Genomic DNA, 13,157 nt, shown 5'->3' with positions numbered 1-13,157 from the left:
AGTCCTCCACCCCTGTCTAATTCACACACGTGCTGTTACTCTGTGGTGTATGTGTGTGTGTGTTTGTGTGTGTATGTGTGTGTGTACCAAAGGCAAATCACCAAATCAGCCCATCACACTTTGAAAGCATGGTAACACAGGGTAATAAAAATCTATGCTTATATAACACAATTTTTACTTGGTTGTGTAAGTTGACTTGACTGGTATGAAGATGCACAGCTCTCAGATCCCAGATAAGATAACCTGAGCCAGGTCTGAGCATGTTCAAGACGCAGTGACAGCTGCAGCCCACATTTCTTTTTTTGACAGCTTAGACAGGTACTGTGGTTGACCTGAAACCATCAAACATTTAAACGTCTTTATTTAACAGGCACTAAACCGCAATGAATCGATAATGCATGTAAAAAGTGCAGCTGAAAAGGTGATTGTGTGTTCACTTACTAAATGATTGTATATTTATGAAACACAGATGAAAATGTATGAAAGTAATTATTTAATAGATAATAATAGATTAAAAGCATGAAACGTGACATGAAAAGCTATTTACATCAATATTTACAGGAACACAACTTTGAATGATCATTTCTGAGTCTTCCTCAGTTAACCTTCCTCTTCAACTGTTGAGAGCACTCTTCAAAGATGTGTGCTATAGAAGGTGTGACTGTCATTTTACATTACAATCCTTTTGGTGCAAATCAACGACTCTCCCAGACCAATGTCTAAGTGACAAAGAGATTCGATTATTCAGGTCTCTGCCAATACAGCTCTAAAGTCTCATACATATTTGTTTTGTATTATTTTTCTTCTGTTAATTATTGGGTAACCACTGCCTCCCTTTCTTACAGATGTTAGAAACTAAGAATTATATACGAATCACTAAACAAAGTGCACTTTAGAATCAGATTGCATCATGTTGTGTTAGTGGGGATCTAGACATAGGCGGCGTAGAAGTTCCGGGTGCAGACTGCCTTTGATGCTATTCAGACTGGCGACGAGGGGGCATTAGTGGATGAGCAACTTCAGTCTGGTCTTGTCTAGCTCAACTATTACAAGGACAATGTGCCACGCCCACCATTCGCAAAAAAACACTGTCAGGGCATCAATACGCAAACGTCTGATAGTCTTATTCAGGGGCCTTTTATCCTTGAAGACCTGCCCTAAAAGTAACTTCACTGTACATTTTGTTGTAGCTTACTAGTCTTATCGTCCTTGGCCAGTACGCTACAGAGTTCCACTTATTCCAAAACTTTTTTTTTGCCACAGAATCCCCCTTGTGCGAAATTGTATAGCTTTATCAGGGAAAACCTGCCGATGTATTTCATTGACAGGCAGTGTGACAAAAGGCACGTCTGTAGCCTATCATGGAACGATTTAAACGAATTGGGGGGCCGGCAGTTGGTGGGGTGGAGTTGAAAACGTGAACTTTCACACGTACGCATGAATACAAAGCGGACAGTGAAAAGTGGCAAAGACCACACGAAAAATGTTCGTTCTTGGGTTTTGCTCATTTGCCTGCTTGGCGCTATCACTGACTTTAGGTGAAGAGACGCACGGTGGAGGTTGGCAGTGTACCGGTGCGGTCGACAGCCAGTGTTCTAAACCATACGGAGTTGATCTTGGAACCACAGGTAGGCTTTTAGGCTATCGAGTTTTTTTTTTCTCCAATCCTTTAGACGTAGCCCAAGTTTATATATTTACCCCACAGTCACTTCGCTTCGTAGAAGGTGTCTATATCTTAATGTCTCGAAACCGTATAGGTATGTCTGGACTACGTCATGTTATCCCAGTTTGTCCTACATTGCCTGTTCGACTTGCTAACCTATCACACCCATATTATTTCAACTTTAATACTAGCCCCAACCCTAGATTGTTTGAACTGATCATTTCGTGAGATGACCCACTGAAGGGTCAATGACCCTTCAGTCATCTTTGTCATTGGAAGCAATGGTCTCATCCTATAGGGGGAAACCTTTTGAGATGTTTTTTTGTTGGTAAATTTAGTTGATAGACTGTGATAGTTGTCAGACTGTAAGCAACTACCATTTGTCAATATCCCACATTCTATAGGCCTATGTCATTTGTTGTATTTTTTTAAGGTATATTATGTATGCTGACTATTTTCAAACCTTTAGAGCAACTTTTCTAAATCCAGGTTCTTGGGACCTCTGCCCTGCATGTTTGAGATGTTTCGCTCTTCCAACACACCTGGCTGAATGGGTCGTTAGCTCAGCAGAAGCCTGATAACGGATTTAAATCAGGTTGTTGAAAGAGGGAAACAATGAAATGGGGGAGGGGGTCCCAGGGACAAATATTGAGAAAGGCTGCTTTAGAGGTAATGCTGGGGACACACGATACCATTTTATTTTTTATCTTATAAGATTTTTAAACTGTGAGAGACCACAAACATGAGCACAAAAAATCCTAGATTTAGACGTTTAGCTCCTACAGTGTGTGGTCACTCTTGACACACCTCACACCAAGGGAACATCTGATAAAATCTGCGGAACCATCAAGATAATCAGGACATATGTTACCTAGGATTGTCGGAAGGGCCGAAATCGGGATTATCCTGTGGTGTGTCCCCAGCATTAGGTGACCGACCGGTCTTGATGTTAACCCCACATCCTGTTAGCGTGGGGGTAGTTTTGTGGGACTCAAATTTCCATAACATTGTAAAAATGTGAAAACCAAACCAAGGCGATGTCATGTTATGACAGTTGTTTGCAAGCACATTTAAGTTGTCCTACATTGGTAAATAATCGTCTATTGTCTGCTTTCCATCTCTTCATTAGTGGTCATTAAATATGTCTCAGTAGCCCAGAATACTGACCTCATGTCTTAAACCGACTACACTCAAAAAAATCTTCCTTTAATTTATTGCGTACAGATTCCGAGGTGTCTTATGAGCAGCTGAAAGCCATTTTGTCCGGTGGCAACATTCAACTGTTTGATGTCCGTGATCCAGATGAGTTTATTGACGGGAGGATTCCAGGTTCTGTAAACCTCCCACGTGAGTATAATTTACAACGTGTGTGTGTGTGTGTGTGTATATGTGTTTGAATAATTATAACTCTAGTGTAATAATGTTGTCTGTGTAGTTGGAGAACTCCAGGAGGCTTTGAGACTGAGCCCAGATCAGTTTCATCAGATGTTTGGAGTATCACCTCCTCAGAAGGATGACACCAACATTGTGCTCTATTGCCAAAGAGGGCGTCGGAGTGCAAGCGCGCTCAACACAATGTTGTCTCTGGGCTTTAACAGGTAGCTCTGAGATTTACTCAACTTCTGTGTACAATGTAAGATAAGATCATTTATTCATCACCGTACGAGGAAATTGTGCTTTGCTGTCAGTGATTACACAAACATGTTTGTTTAACAGCAGTATTCACTTGGATTATTTGCTGAGAATTAGCATCACTTTATTAATCCTCTATCTTCTCACAGGGTTCGTCATTATGCTGGAGGGTACGCTGATTGGGTCCAGCGCGAACAGCAGTGAAGATCCGCTTGAAAACATCCAGAGAAATCCATCCATGTACTGTGAAATGTACTGAACTACTTGAGACAAATGGATCAGGGATTTAGTTGAAGAAATTACAAATGAGTCAGGGTCATTTTGCAAAGACCAAGTGATATTATTTGATCTCTCAGGGATGAGAAATACTGTAGGCCTGCAAAACAGTCACTGGAAATCTTAATCATGCCTCTTACCCGAAAGGCGTTTGGGTAGGTTAAACAAGGTTCAATACTTTTTCTGCTAACCAATTAAATACCAAGAAGTGATGACAGTATGAGTGGATTTGGATGATTTCATTATTTCTTGTTGAAAAAAATTGAAGCGACTTGCGAAAATGTTATGACAGCAGGGGAAGTTTAATCACTTTTTTTATTCAGATGTTTTTTTCAGTGTACTTGAAAGTTACACACCTTTGTCTTTACAGATCCCAATCTCCATTAAATTGTGCTCATCATAGAGCTTCTTGATAGCTACCATTTTTTTCTGTGACGTCTTCAGAGTTAAGGTATCAAATACATTGTGTCTTGGTTTATTTAAATAATACATAATTAAAAAGAGTTTTACATACTAAAGAGTTCAAGAACAGATTACAGTGGATGGATGTAACTTATATTCAGTTTCTTATAGATAGCAATTTAATTGTGAATATACACAGTACTTCTTTAAGCCTGGGAAGTCACACAAATATTTGATAATCTGGCTGTTGGCATCATGTGTAGAAACAGCCTGCTTTCGGAAGTCAAGTAATGCACATGTGCAGCTATACATTTGATCTGTGGACTGTAAGTACATTTGGGAGTTTGTTGGGAAAAAATGTAGGCTTACGTACATCAACATCTACAGTACACATCTTGCCACCCTTTTTGAATTTGCTTGTCATAAATAAATTGGTACACTTTACATATGTAAGGAGCATGATGTAAGCATTATAGACGTAAAGTGATTGTGTTTGTACAGTAAGTTAAAGTGACCATAGCTAACATTGAGGTGAATAATGGTCAACTGAAATTGGTTGAGAAGCCTGAAAGAAACTGCCAGTGAGTCTGGAAGTCTGTGAACAGATGCTCTTGTACCGTTTGCCACACAGCAGCAGTGAGTGGCTGTAATCCTTTGTGTTTCTCTGTGCGTTCCTGAGGAACCGTGTGTGGTAGGTGCCTTGCAAGTTGGGAAAGTGATTTCCCCCATTGCATGTGGGATTTGACTGATTTGGTTGGTGCTGCGGGGCGGTAGTCATTCAGACAGGTGATGGAAAGTTTCTTCGGTACGGGGACCATGGTTGTCTGTTTGAAGCATGCACATGTTTGGAATTTAGAGTCTAGCCAATCAGGAAGAACTAGACTATGATACCCGAGGATCATTTTCTGAAGGTTTCTCTTTAGGGACAAATAGTAACCCATCATATTTTTTTATATAAGATTATGCACATAGTCTCAATCCACATTTTCAGTACAACTGTCCAGAGAGGGTTGTCTGATGAAGGTAGTGGTCGAATCATGGCTAAACCAGATTTGTGTGTTTGGAGGGGAGTATTGCAGGCTCTCCCATGGTCAGGAACTCTGTCCAGTTACGCAAGAAGCCGCGTGAGTAAACACCCGTGTCCACCACAAGGCCACACAGGCGGCTTTGGCTTGTTCTGTTCCTCAAAGCAATCTGTGCCTCCCGCTCCGTCACGTTGTAGCTGACGTTTACCAGCTGCAGCACGAGTAGGTGTAGCAGTCCTCCAGTGACGATGCTGCTGTACCAGGCACAGGTGAAGCAAAGGGCAGAGCTGTAAATATGCAGAGTATTATCAGTTTAGTTCAGAACCATGGGTATTTTGGGTGGCATTTGGTCATTACCTGGTACCAGGAAGGTTGTCAATTTAAAATTCAGCTTCGGTAAAGGATTGAAATGTAAATCATTTCTTGATACAACGCCTTTTAATCTGCAGACCATTTGTGTCTTCTCATGTCAGCCACAAGGGGGAGTTGAGATGTTTTTTACATGATAGCATTCAGGTGCTTTTTTTGTGGGCTCTAACCATTCCTATTCCAAAATCACGATTAGCCTTTACAACACTTGGACCGCGGGAGCAATCTCCCTGACTGTTCTGAGTTTTCAAAAGCAAATAACTCTGTTTGAATAAATGTTACACGCTGATCAGTCCATTACTTCTGAGAGTGAGGAAAAACAGTCAATGTAATGGAGAGAGAGAAGGACATGCAGGAAATGGCCGGGGCTGAATTCAAACCTGGCCCCCTGAGGAAAGGCCTTAGACCAGGACACTTCAACCCTGTTCCTGGAGAGCTACCTGCCTGTTGGTTTTTGCTCCAACAACACATATTTGACCTGGTTCCTCACAAGTTACCTGATCAACCTGCTAATTATTTGAATCAGGTGTGCTGGATTAGTGTTGAAGCGAAAACCTACAGACAGATAGCTCTCCAGAAACAGGGTTGGAGACCCCTGCCTTAGACCATGGTATGGATACTTAATAGGTGAGCCATCGCAACACCCTCTTTCATATCTACTGTTATACTAGTTTAGAGGGTTTAAAATACAATTGTTTGGGGGGTTTTATTCACATGGAGTAGAGGGTGGTGAATAGGCCATGAGGGATACTGGTATGAGGAATACCTTCTATTCACATCTAAAACCTCAGCCCTGAAACATCCATTCCTCTGCATGACTACTGACTACCCCCATTGAAGCACATATCACCTCCCACTACCAACAAATTCTATTTAATTGTAGCTTACCACAGCTACGACTAAACTTACTGTGCCACAAATGGTCCGCAAATTAAATGACATGAAAACATCTGTAGATTTGACAAACGAGGAAGTGCGACTGTTCTGACGGTATGACAGTGTACCTGTAGTGATTGTAGACACCTGGGCAGTAGAGCAGGGCAGTGAGAAGGTACTGGCGTGGACACACACTACGGAGCACCAGACTGATCCCATATAGACAGGTTAGTAGGAAGACCAGGAGGGTCATCAGGAAACTCCGATGGTTGGCCTGCCCTACACAGCTGTTTATCCTGTCTCCACAGTGACACACACACACACACACACACAAGACACTGTGGCTAAAGTTAAAACATTCCCAAACTCGACCATGTCCGCATGTGAACAATCAAGAGCAAGACCACAGTCCCTTGTCTGGTGTGTGCGTGTCTAAAGGCCAATGGTAACAGATTGTCCTGGTTTGAGCCTGCTTCACCTTGTTGGGGTGGGGGTGAACTCCTGTGGGCTTTGCATATGTCAGCCTGCCTGACTTTGGTGAATCTTCTGCCTGACCATCCTAGTTAAACGATTTGGTAGAGTTTATTGTGCGCTGAGAATTGTAGATATCCGATTAGAGTCAGAGAACTGAAAGTAGCACATGTGTAAACGAAAGAACTGCAAAGGGACACAGAGTCATCTGCTTGGTCAATACTTCTCTATCCACACAATAACCTCCACTACCCAACATCTGTTACTTACTCTTAGATCCATCACTCACTCACGAGTCACGACTGGTATGCTAAAACTAAGTGAACAAGCACTTATCTCTCTGGATAAATGACATTTCATTCAACTGTCTCAATGAGTGTCATGTCTTGCCATTTTGGGACATGACTAATCCTGACCAATTTATAAACCATTTGTAGCGGTATAGTCATAATATAGTTGTTCTTGCCAATCGGAAAGATAATTTCTGCTTCTCCAAATGATATACCCATTTCCACCTTACAACATGTATTCAAAACTTCATGAATACATCGTATTCTTGCCTGCCTACACAAAATACTCTAAATTAACTAAGTGAAAATGTTACGCATGTATTATTAATCAAAGCTGAGCACACTGACTGAAGTAGTTATGTTTAGTTCTTGGCCAAACATTCCTTGCATCCATTGATTTCTTGTCAGTGACCCATCAGCATTATCCAACAGGTGGTATCTCGTTAGTTCTCTTCTAAGCCAACACCAGCGGGCTACAAGTCTGACCAATGCCAGCTTCCAACCACCATCATGCCCTGGCAGCTGAGTCCTGCCAGAAGTGTGAATCACTTCAGTCCTGGTTTCTTACTCTCCTGACTCTTGATGACATATTGCCATTAAGTCAACCAAGAATGCCATACTGTCCAAGAATAATAAACAAAGAGTGTACTCGACAGAGCTGCCATACTTAACCCTTGTGTTCTCCTCGGGTCATTCTGACCCATCAGTCATTGTGACCCACCTTCTTTTGCGACAATTTTACCGCATACAAAAACAAAGTGAAGCATTTTCTTTTAACCGTTGGGCTGTCTCAGACCCCCCACATTGCGAAGGTTAAAATACAATTATTTTTATTTGCCTTTGTATTGGGTAAAATTGGGTAGACACAACGATGGTTCATTATGAACCTTTTGGTCATGTGACCCGAAGGCGGCACAAGGGTTAAGAGACTTAGCATTAGCTTGGACGAGTGTGGTAAAAGTTGAGGAACACAAATGGGTCGCATTCACATGAGTGAATGGTGAACAGGCAAGGACAAAAACCATAGGAACTTTTTTTGAATCCAGATTGTCAGATTGAAAAAGGTAAATCATTTGAAAGAGACCCCAAACTAAACACTTCAGACAACTTAACTGCGTGTCAGGTGTGATTACATCAAATTGTATTACAAAACACTCAAAATAAACACATAAGGCTGGACGTTTCAGTCGATCTACCGGGAGGACTTTGCCAATACAGCCAAATAAGTTGCCATCTTTGGTAACTTTTTGGTGGAAACACATCCACATCCTCCTCGATTGCTAAATATTGTTTCATTCGTAGAAAAGGGGGTGGAAAATCCCCATGCAACTGGGAAAGAAAACAACTGGGCTTCTGGGTAGATTGCAAGCTCACTGGAACCCACCAGACACAGTGATGGTCCAGGCGGAGAACACAGGCACCACAGATGCGACAATGTCCCGCCCTCGGGGGGCGAGTCACTTTGCACACCGGACATCTGCCTCTCTTCCCCGGGACAGCCTCAGCCGGCAGCCTCACAGCTCCAACACTGGTGTCAGACACCTCACACTGGCCGGCTCCATTGACGTGGTGTTCAGAGCCTCTATTGAGCTCTTGGCCGTGAGTGGTGTTCAGACTGTCGGCATCATCGAATGAAGGCTTCACGAATCCAGGCCCTCTCTTGGTATGGATAAGGGAGACCAGGGTGAGAACCACCCCCAGGGTCACAGTTCCCAGCTGCAAGTGACTAACATCCCCACGTGGTACTATTTCTGTGAGGAAGAGGTAGTACATGTACGCCAGGGAGTAGAGTGCCAGGGTGAGGAAGAACAGGGTGCGCCTCTTCTTCTTGTGCGTTGCATAATAGTACCACAGCACCAGGCCGGGCATGGCGGTCAGGATGATGATGCCCAGCAAGAAATGCAAGGCTGCCACGTGCAGAAGGACAGGCAGTAGCATCAGAGCAGGAACCATGGAGATCTCAACGTGCCGGTCATCTGACAGCAGGGGCAGCCTCAGGCGATCCGCCACAGTGGGTGTGATTTGGAGCTTGGCCTTTAGACATCTACAGGATGACAGAGAGATTGAAAGGGATCAATAACTCAGGTAGGATCGAAAGAGAAAGAAATGTATAACAATATATTTCTTTTACATTGAGTCATTTAGCGGACACTCTTATCCAGAGCGACTTACAGTACGTACAGGGACATCCCCCCCCCCCCCGAGGCAAGTAGGGTGAAGTGCCTTGCCCAAGGACACAACGTCATTTGGCACAGCCGGGAATTGAACTGGCAATCTTCTGATTACTAGCCCGATGCCCTCACCGCTCAGCCACCCGACTCTTTTGCCCATTGTCTTCTTCTCCAACCATCTGACCTGTCGCAGGCTTCATCCAGATCCTCACTGTCACAGCAGCATCCGCATGGGTCGATGTCACACTCACAGCAGCACATCGGATCGTCCGGTTCTGGGGGCTTAAACTTCTCCTTTTTCATGGTGACTTATCAGTTATTCTACTGTGTACCGTATCTGTTCAAACGAGGAGCAAAAAGAAGGAATCATAAAGTGGCAAAAGCGACACCACAGGCAGGCCAAGACAACTGAACTGACTACTTAGTTCACAACAAAACCTACCATTCGAGTTAAAAAAGGATAATGGCCTTTATCTACCATTCTGAATGGAGATTAAGTGGGCATTAAGGCTCATAATCCAAGTCAGAAATCTGAAATCTGAAAATCTGAAATCAGAAAGGGATTTATTCGCCATGAAAGTTTGCACAGACAAGGAATTTGCTTTGGCAGAAAGGTGCATACAATAAACATATAGGAATCTTACATTTAAATATGTGGTCTAACTATACTAAGGATACATAAACTAGCAATACTAAGTGGAATTAAATAAAAAATAAAATATACAATAAAATAAGTGTTGGGAAGCAGCCTGAGGTAAGCAGTGTACTTTTACACTGGAGATCAGGGTCGTCATTCTGGCTAGAGCAAGAGTGAAGAAAGGGTGTGATAAATCCACAGACTCCTCCTGGTGCTTTGAGAGCGCAAATGGCGCTACAACTGACCACTCATGCCTCTCGGACAACATCGTCTTCACGCTGAAACGAAGCCTCCTCCACAACGTTCTACCCAGTCAACAGCCACCTCTCCAAACCCCACGCACCCAACCACGAATACATCTTCATCCAACCCACACCTCATCACCAAGACCATCAACATCGTGTCATCTTAATGAGACCTGGCACCACTTTGCAAAATAACTCATTTGTGGAACTTAACCACAATTTACTTTTGTCTTTTCGTAAAATAGCTTTTATACTGTCATACTAGCATCAACTGGCTCCTTGTGTTATAGAGTACTCCATTCAATTGTAGACTATAGTTTGCCCTGGCTGTTCTAATGAACACACAACAGTCTTACTGGAAATCATTTTGGATCAATTTGGAAAAATAAATATCTGTCAGCTCTTAATGAAATTGGCATTTCTATTATATTCAAGATGTGATTCAACCCCAGAGGAATACAACTCATTTCATTTTTAGAAACAAGGCCAATATGTCCACAGGGACAATCTATCTGGGACAAAAAAAGAACAAAGGTCCTCAACGTAGGCATCAATCATGAAGGCAGGATGACATATCTGAATGACTGCCAGTGTTGGCTTTGTTATCGAACACATAACACAAGTTACAATTACTGGCTCTCTTTGACCGAGCCTACGAGTTTGGAAACCCCTTCCCTTTCTTTTTTATTTGGCAATTTCCTATAAAGTCTAGAACTTTGGTGAAAAGAAAAATATTTTTAATAGGCTATTCTGTTTTAGAGGTTAGAATACTAAACAACCTTCCCAGTGATGAGTAGCCTGTTGGTTATAAAGTGGACCACTAAACAGGTGGGATAGTCTTCAGATTAACCTTGTTATTGGATAGATTATTATATAGGTGGGCATTTGAATGTACCTTCTTTTTATGCTTTTAGCCTACCGCATACAAGGTGTTAAAAAACGTAACAACCCTCTTCTAACTGTACTACCCCCAGCATGGCCAAATAGGCTACTTATCGTTTTACGGTTGATTATAGGAAGTCCAAAGCACAACCATGACAACAAGTTAAACATTTCCAAAAATATTCAAAGTGCTTCGCAAGGTATTCGTTCATAACTTACGTTTCAATATTGATGTCCAAAATTGAAATAGTTCTTCTACTATTCGGTTTGATGACAAGAACTAATGAAGTCAGAGTTCTTGGTTTTTGAAGAGAGTCACGTCTGGCTGTGGTGGCGACAGTGGAACAGCGTGTAGAGAGGGTTCGTATTTCAAGGATTCCCAGGCGGACAGCTTCTCCACAGTGCCTCAGCGGTAGGTGCCGTAGAGACATAACGTAGGCTACGTGTAGAAGTGAAAGCAATTAGCCTACAACTGAAAAGCATCTTTTGTCTACGGATATTATAATAATACATGAGTTGGGTATAGCTACTGGACCTAAATTAGGCTACTTTAAATGCCCTTGGTATCAATAAAACGACCCGTGCCCGTTCTCTCTTTAGTCCGCTGTTAGATCTTGTTTAATGGCTTGTACATTTAGTCAGATAATGTATGCCTATTTAGTCGCATTTTGGTTATACTGCTGCAATTTCGGGTAAGTGTTTTTTTCGGTCTCTTTTGTCTCGGATTTGATGTGTCTTGCTGCACGGAACACAGGCCATAGTTATCTCAAACTCATTTGAGATAACCACCAACGTGTTAAAAAAGCTCAGCTACAACTCTGACAGCTCACACTGGATTGAATGACACTAAGTGGGGAAGACGTTATAGGTTACAGGCGGTTATGCAAGGACATTGGTGTCAGGGTATTTGTATGTGAAGCCCCACCCTTTGGCATCATATTTCCTCCAGCCAGCCATTTGAACCTTCCCCCCAGCTCCACATAGAACATTATTCAAGAGGGTTTCTGATACTTCTACTTACTTACATACAGACACACACAGAGACACACACACACACACTCATATTACAAGCAGGGAGATGCAGAGATGGCCGAATCATACTGTCTACTCTGGTGGTCTTCTGTGGATGATCCGGATCAATTCAGAGACTGATGTTCCCTTGGCTTGCTTACCATTAGACAGAAGTAAGGAGTACTGAAAGCTTAAACCACATGCATTAAACAAGAGCAAGAGACTAATCCAATTTTTGCTGAGTAATGCAGTCAGCTGCAGACAGCACACTGTAATAGGTTGAGTCCCATGTGTAAAGCCACGCTCAGGAGTGTATGTCTAGAACTGAAGTCAGGTAAGCACATTGTATGGGGATTTAAAAATAAAGGTTGGGCATTGTACATCTTCATTCAATATGAATTTTCATTTAATTGGAAATATAATATGATTGCATTCATATACAGTATATGTTCATATCATTACTGTATTATCCATGTAGGTTCACACTTCCAAGCTCTAGAAGTAGAGAGCAATTTTCTTATTATTACCCTCAAAGTTGTGGAGTGCTACAAAACATATTTTTATGGGGGTTTTGGGGGAAGTATATTTGATCTATGAGTTTAACACCACAGTGAGAGCTTCGTTCTCGAAAGGTCAGTCCTCAGCACCCTTGTATCATTACCCAGAGACCTACCCCTACCTCATTCTACAGTTCTCTGCCAAGAGAGGGGGCCTTATTGGCACAGCAGACCCCAGAGTCAACTGTAGAAGGGAGGGCACGCGGCCCAATGAAGTGACATTTTCAAACCAGCAGGGAAGGGATGAGACAAAAAACAGATGATACACCCAACTAACCTCAACACAAGTGTATGTGACTAACCCTAACACAACTGTATGTGACTAACCCTAACACAACTGTGTGTGACTAACCCTAACACAAGTGTATGTGACTAACCCTAACACAAGTGTATGTGACTAACCCTAACACAACTGTATGTGACTAACCCTAACACAACTGTATGTGACTAACCCTAACACAACTGTATGTGACTAACCCTAACACAACTGTGTATCGTTTAAACATATTAATTGTCATGTATTCATAGGTGGGGATAGAAGACTAAATCTGTCAGCATAATTGAAATGAGATCAACCCATATTCTGAATGTTTTTACTCTGGTTTATTTAAAATAGAGAAGATATTTGTTTTGAATGTGTTGAATAACAC

The 13,157-nt window shown here is 42.2% G+C and overlaps 2 protein-coding genes across 2 annotated transcripts; one reads left to right on the top strand and one right to left on the bottom strand.

Moving 5' to 3' along the window:
- Positions 1 to 1,428: 1,428 nt before the first annotated feature.
- Positions 1,429 to 3,791, top strand: LOC146246048 (thiosulfate:glutathione sulfurtransferase-like). The gene is made up of 4 exons (XM_084684278.1): positions 1,429 to 1,628; positions 2,888 to 3,010; positions 3,099 to 3,261; positions 3,445 to 3,791. The coding sequence occupies exons 1-4, from the start codon at positions 1,484 to 1,486 to the stop codon at positions 3,497 to 3,499; spliced, it is 486 nt and encodes a 161-aa protein (XP_084540404.1). The 5' UTR covers positions 1,429 to 1,483; the 3' UTR covers positions 3,500 to 3,791.
- Positions 3,792 to 3,868: 77 nt separating this feature from the next.
- On the bottom strand, positions 3,869 to 11,280 carry LOC146246047 (palmitoyltransferase ZDHHC23-A-like). Its single transcript, XM_084684277.1, has 5 exons — positions 11,159 to 11,280; positions 9,360 to 9,512; positions 8,389 to 9,048; positions 6,372 to 6,539; positions 3,869 to 5,285 (listed from the first exon to the last, which is right to left on the bottom strand). Exons 2-5 carry the CDS (start codon positions 9,476 to 9,478, stop codon positions 5,015 to 5,017), a joined length of 1,218 nt encoding a protein of 405 aa, XP_084540403.1. The 5' UTR covers positions 9,479 to 9,512; positions 11,159 to 11,280; the 3' UTR covers positions 3,869 to 5,014.
- Positions 11,281 to 13,157: the final 1,877 nt, after the last annotated feature.

This window comes from Hypomesus nipponensis, chromosome 20 (genome assembly GCF_054491055.1).
Source record: "Hypomesus nipponensis isolate SF chromosome 20, ASM5449105v1, whole genome shotgun sequence".
In the NCBI taxonomy this organism is placed as follows: domain Eukaryota; kingdom Metazoa; phylum Chordata; class Actinopteri; order Osmeriformes; family Osmeridae; genus Hypomesus; species Hypomesus nipponensis.
This window is presented reverse-complemented; position numbering and strand designations above follow the sequence as displayed.

Excerpts from the sequence above, each read along its gene's own strand:
- LOC146246047 (XM_084684277.1), bottom strand. The coding sequence starts at position 9,478 with ATGAAAAAGGAGAAGTTTAAGCCCCCAGAACCGGACGATCCGATGTGC. Across the intron at positions 6,540-8,388 it reads CTGGACCATCACTGTGTCTG|GATAAACAGCTGTGTAGGGC; the intron begins GTGGGTTCCAGT and ends CTGTGGAGACAG. Across the intron at positions 5,286-6,371 it reads GGTGTCTACAATCACTACAG|CTCTGCCCTTTGCTTCACCT; the intron begins GTACACTGTCAT and ends GCATATTTACAG.
- LOC146246048 (XM_084684278.1), top strand. The coding sequence starts at position 1,484 with ATGTTCGTTCTTGGGTTTTGCTCATTTGCCTGCTTGGCGCTATCACTG. Across the intron at positions 3,011-3,098 it reads AGGTTCTGTAAACCTCCCAC|TTGGAGAACTCCAGGAGGCT; the intron begins GTGAGTATAATT and ends TTGTCTGTGTAG. Across the intron at positions 3,262-3,444 it reads TTGTCTCTGGGCTTTAACAG|GGTTCGTCATTATGCTGGAG; the intron begins GTAGCTCTGAGA and ends ATCTTCTCACAG.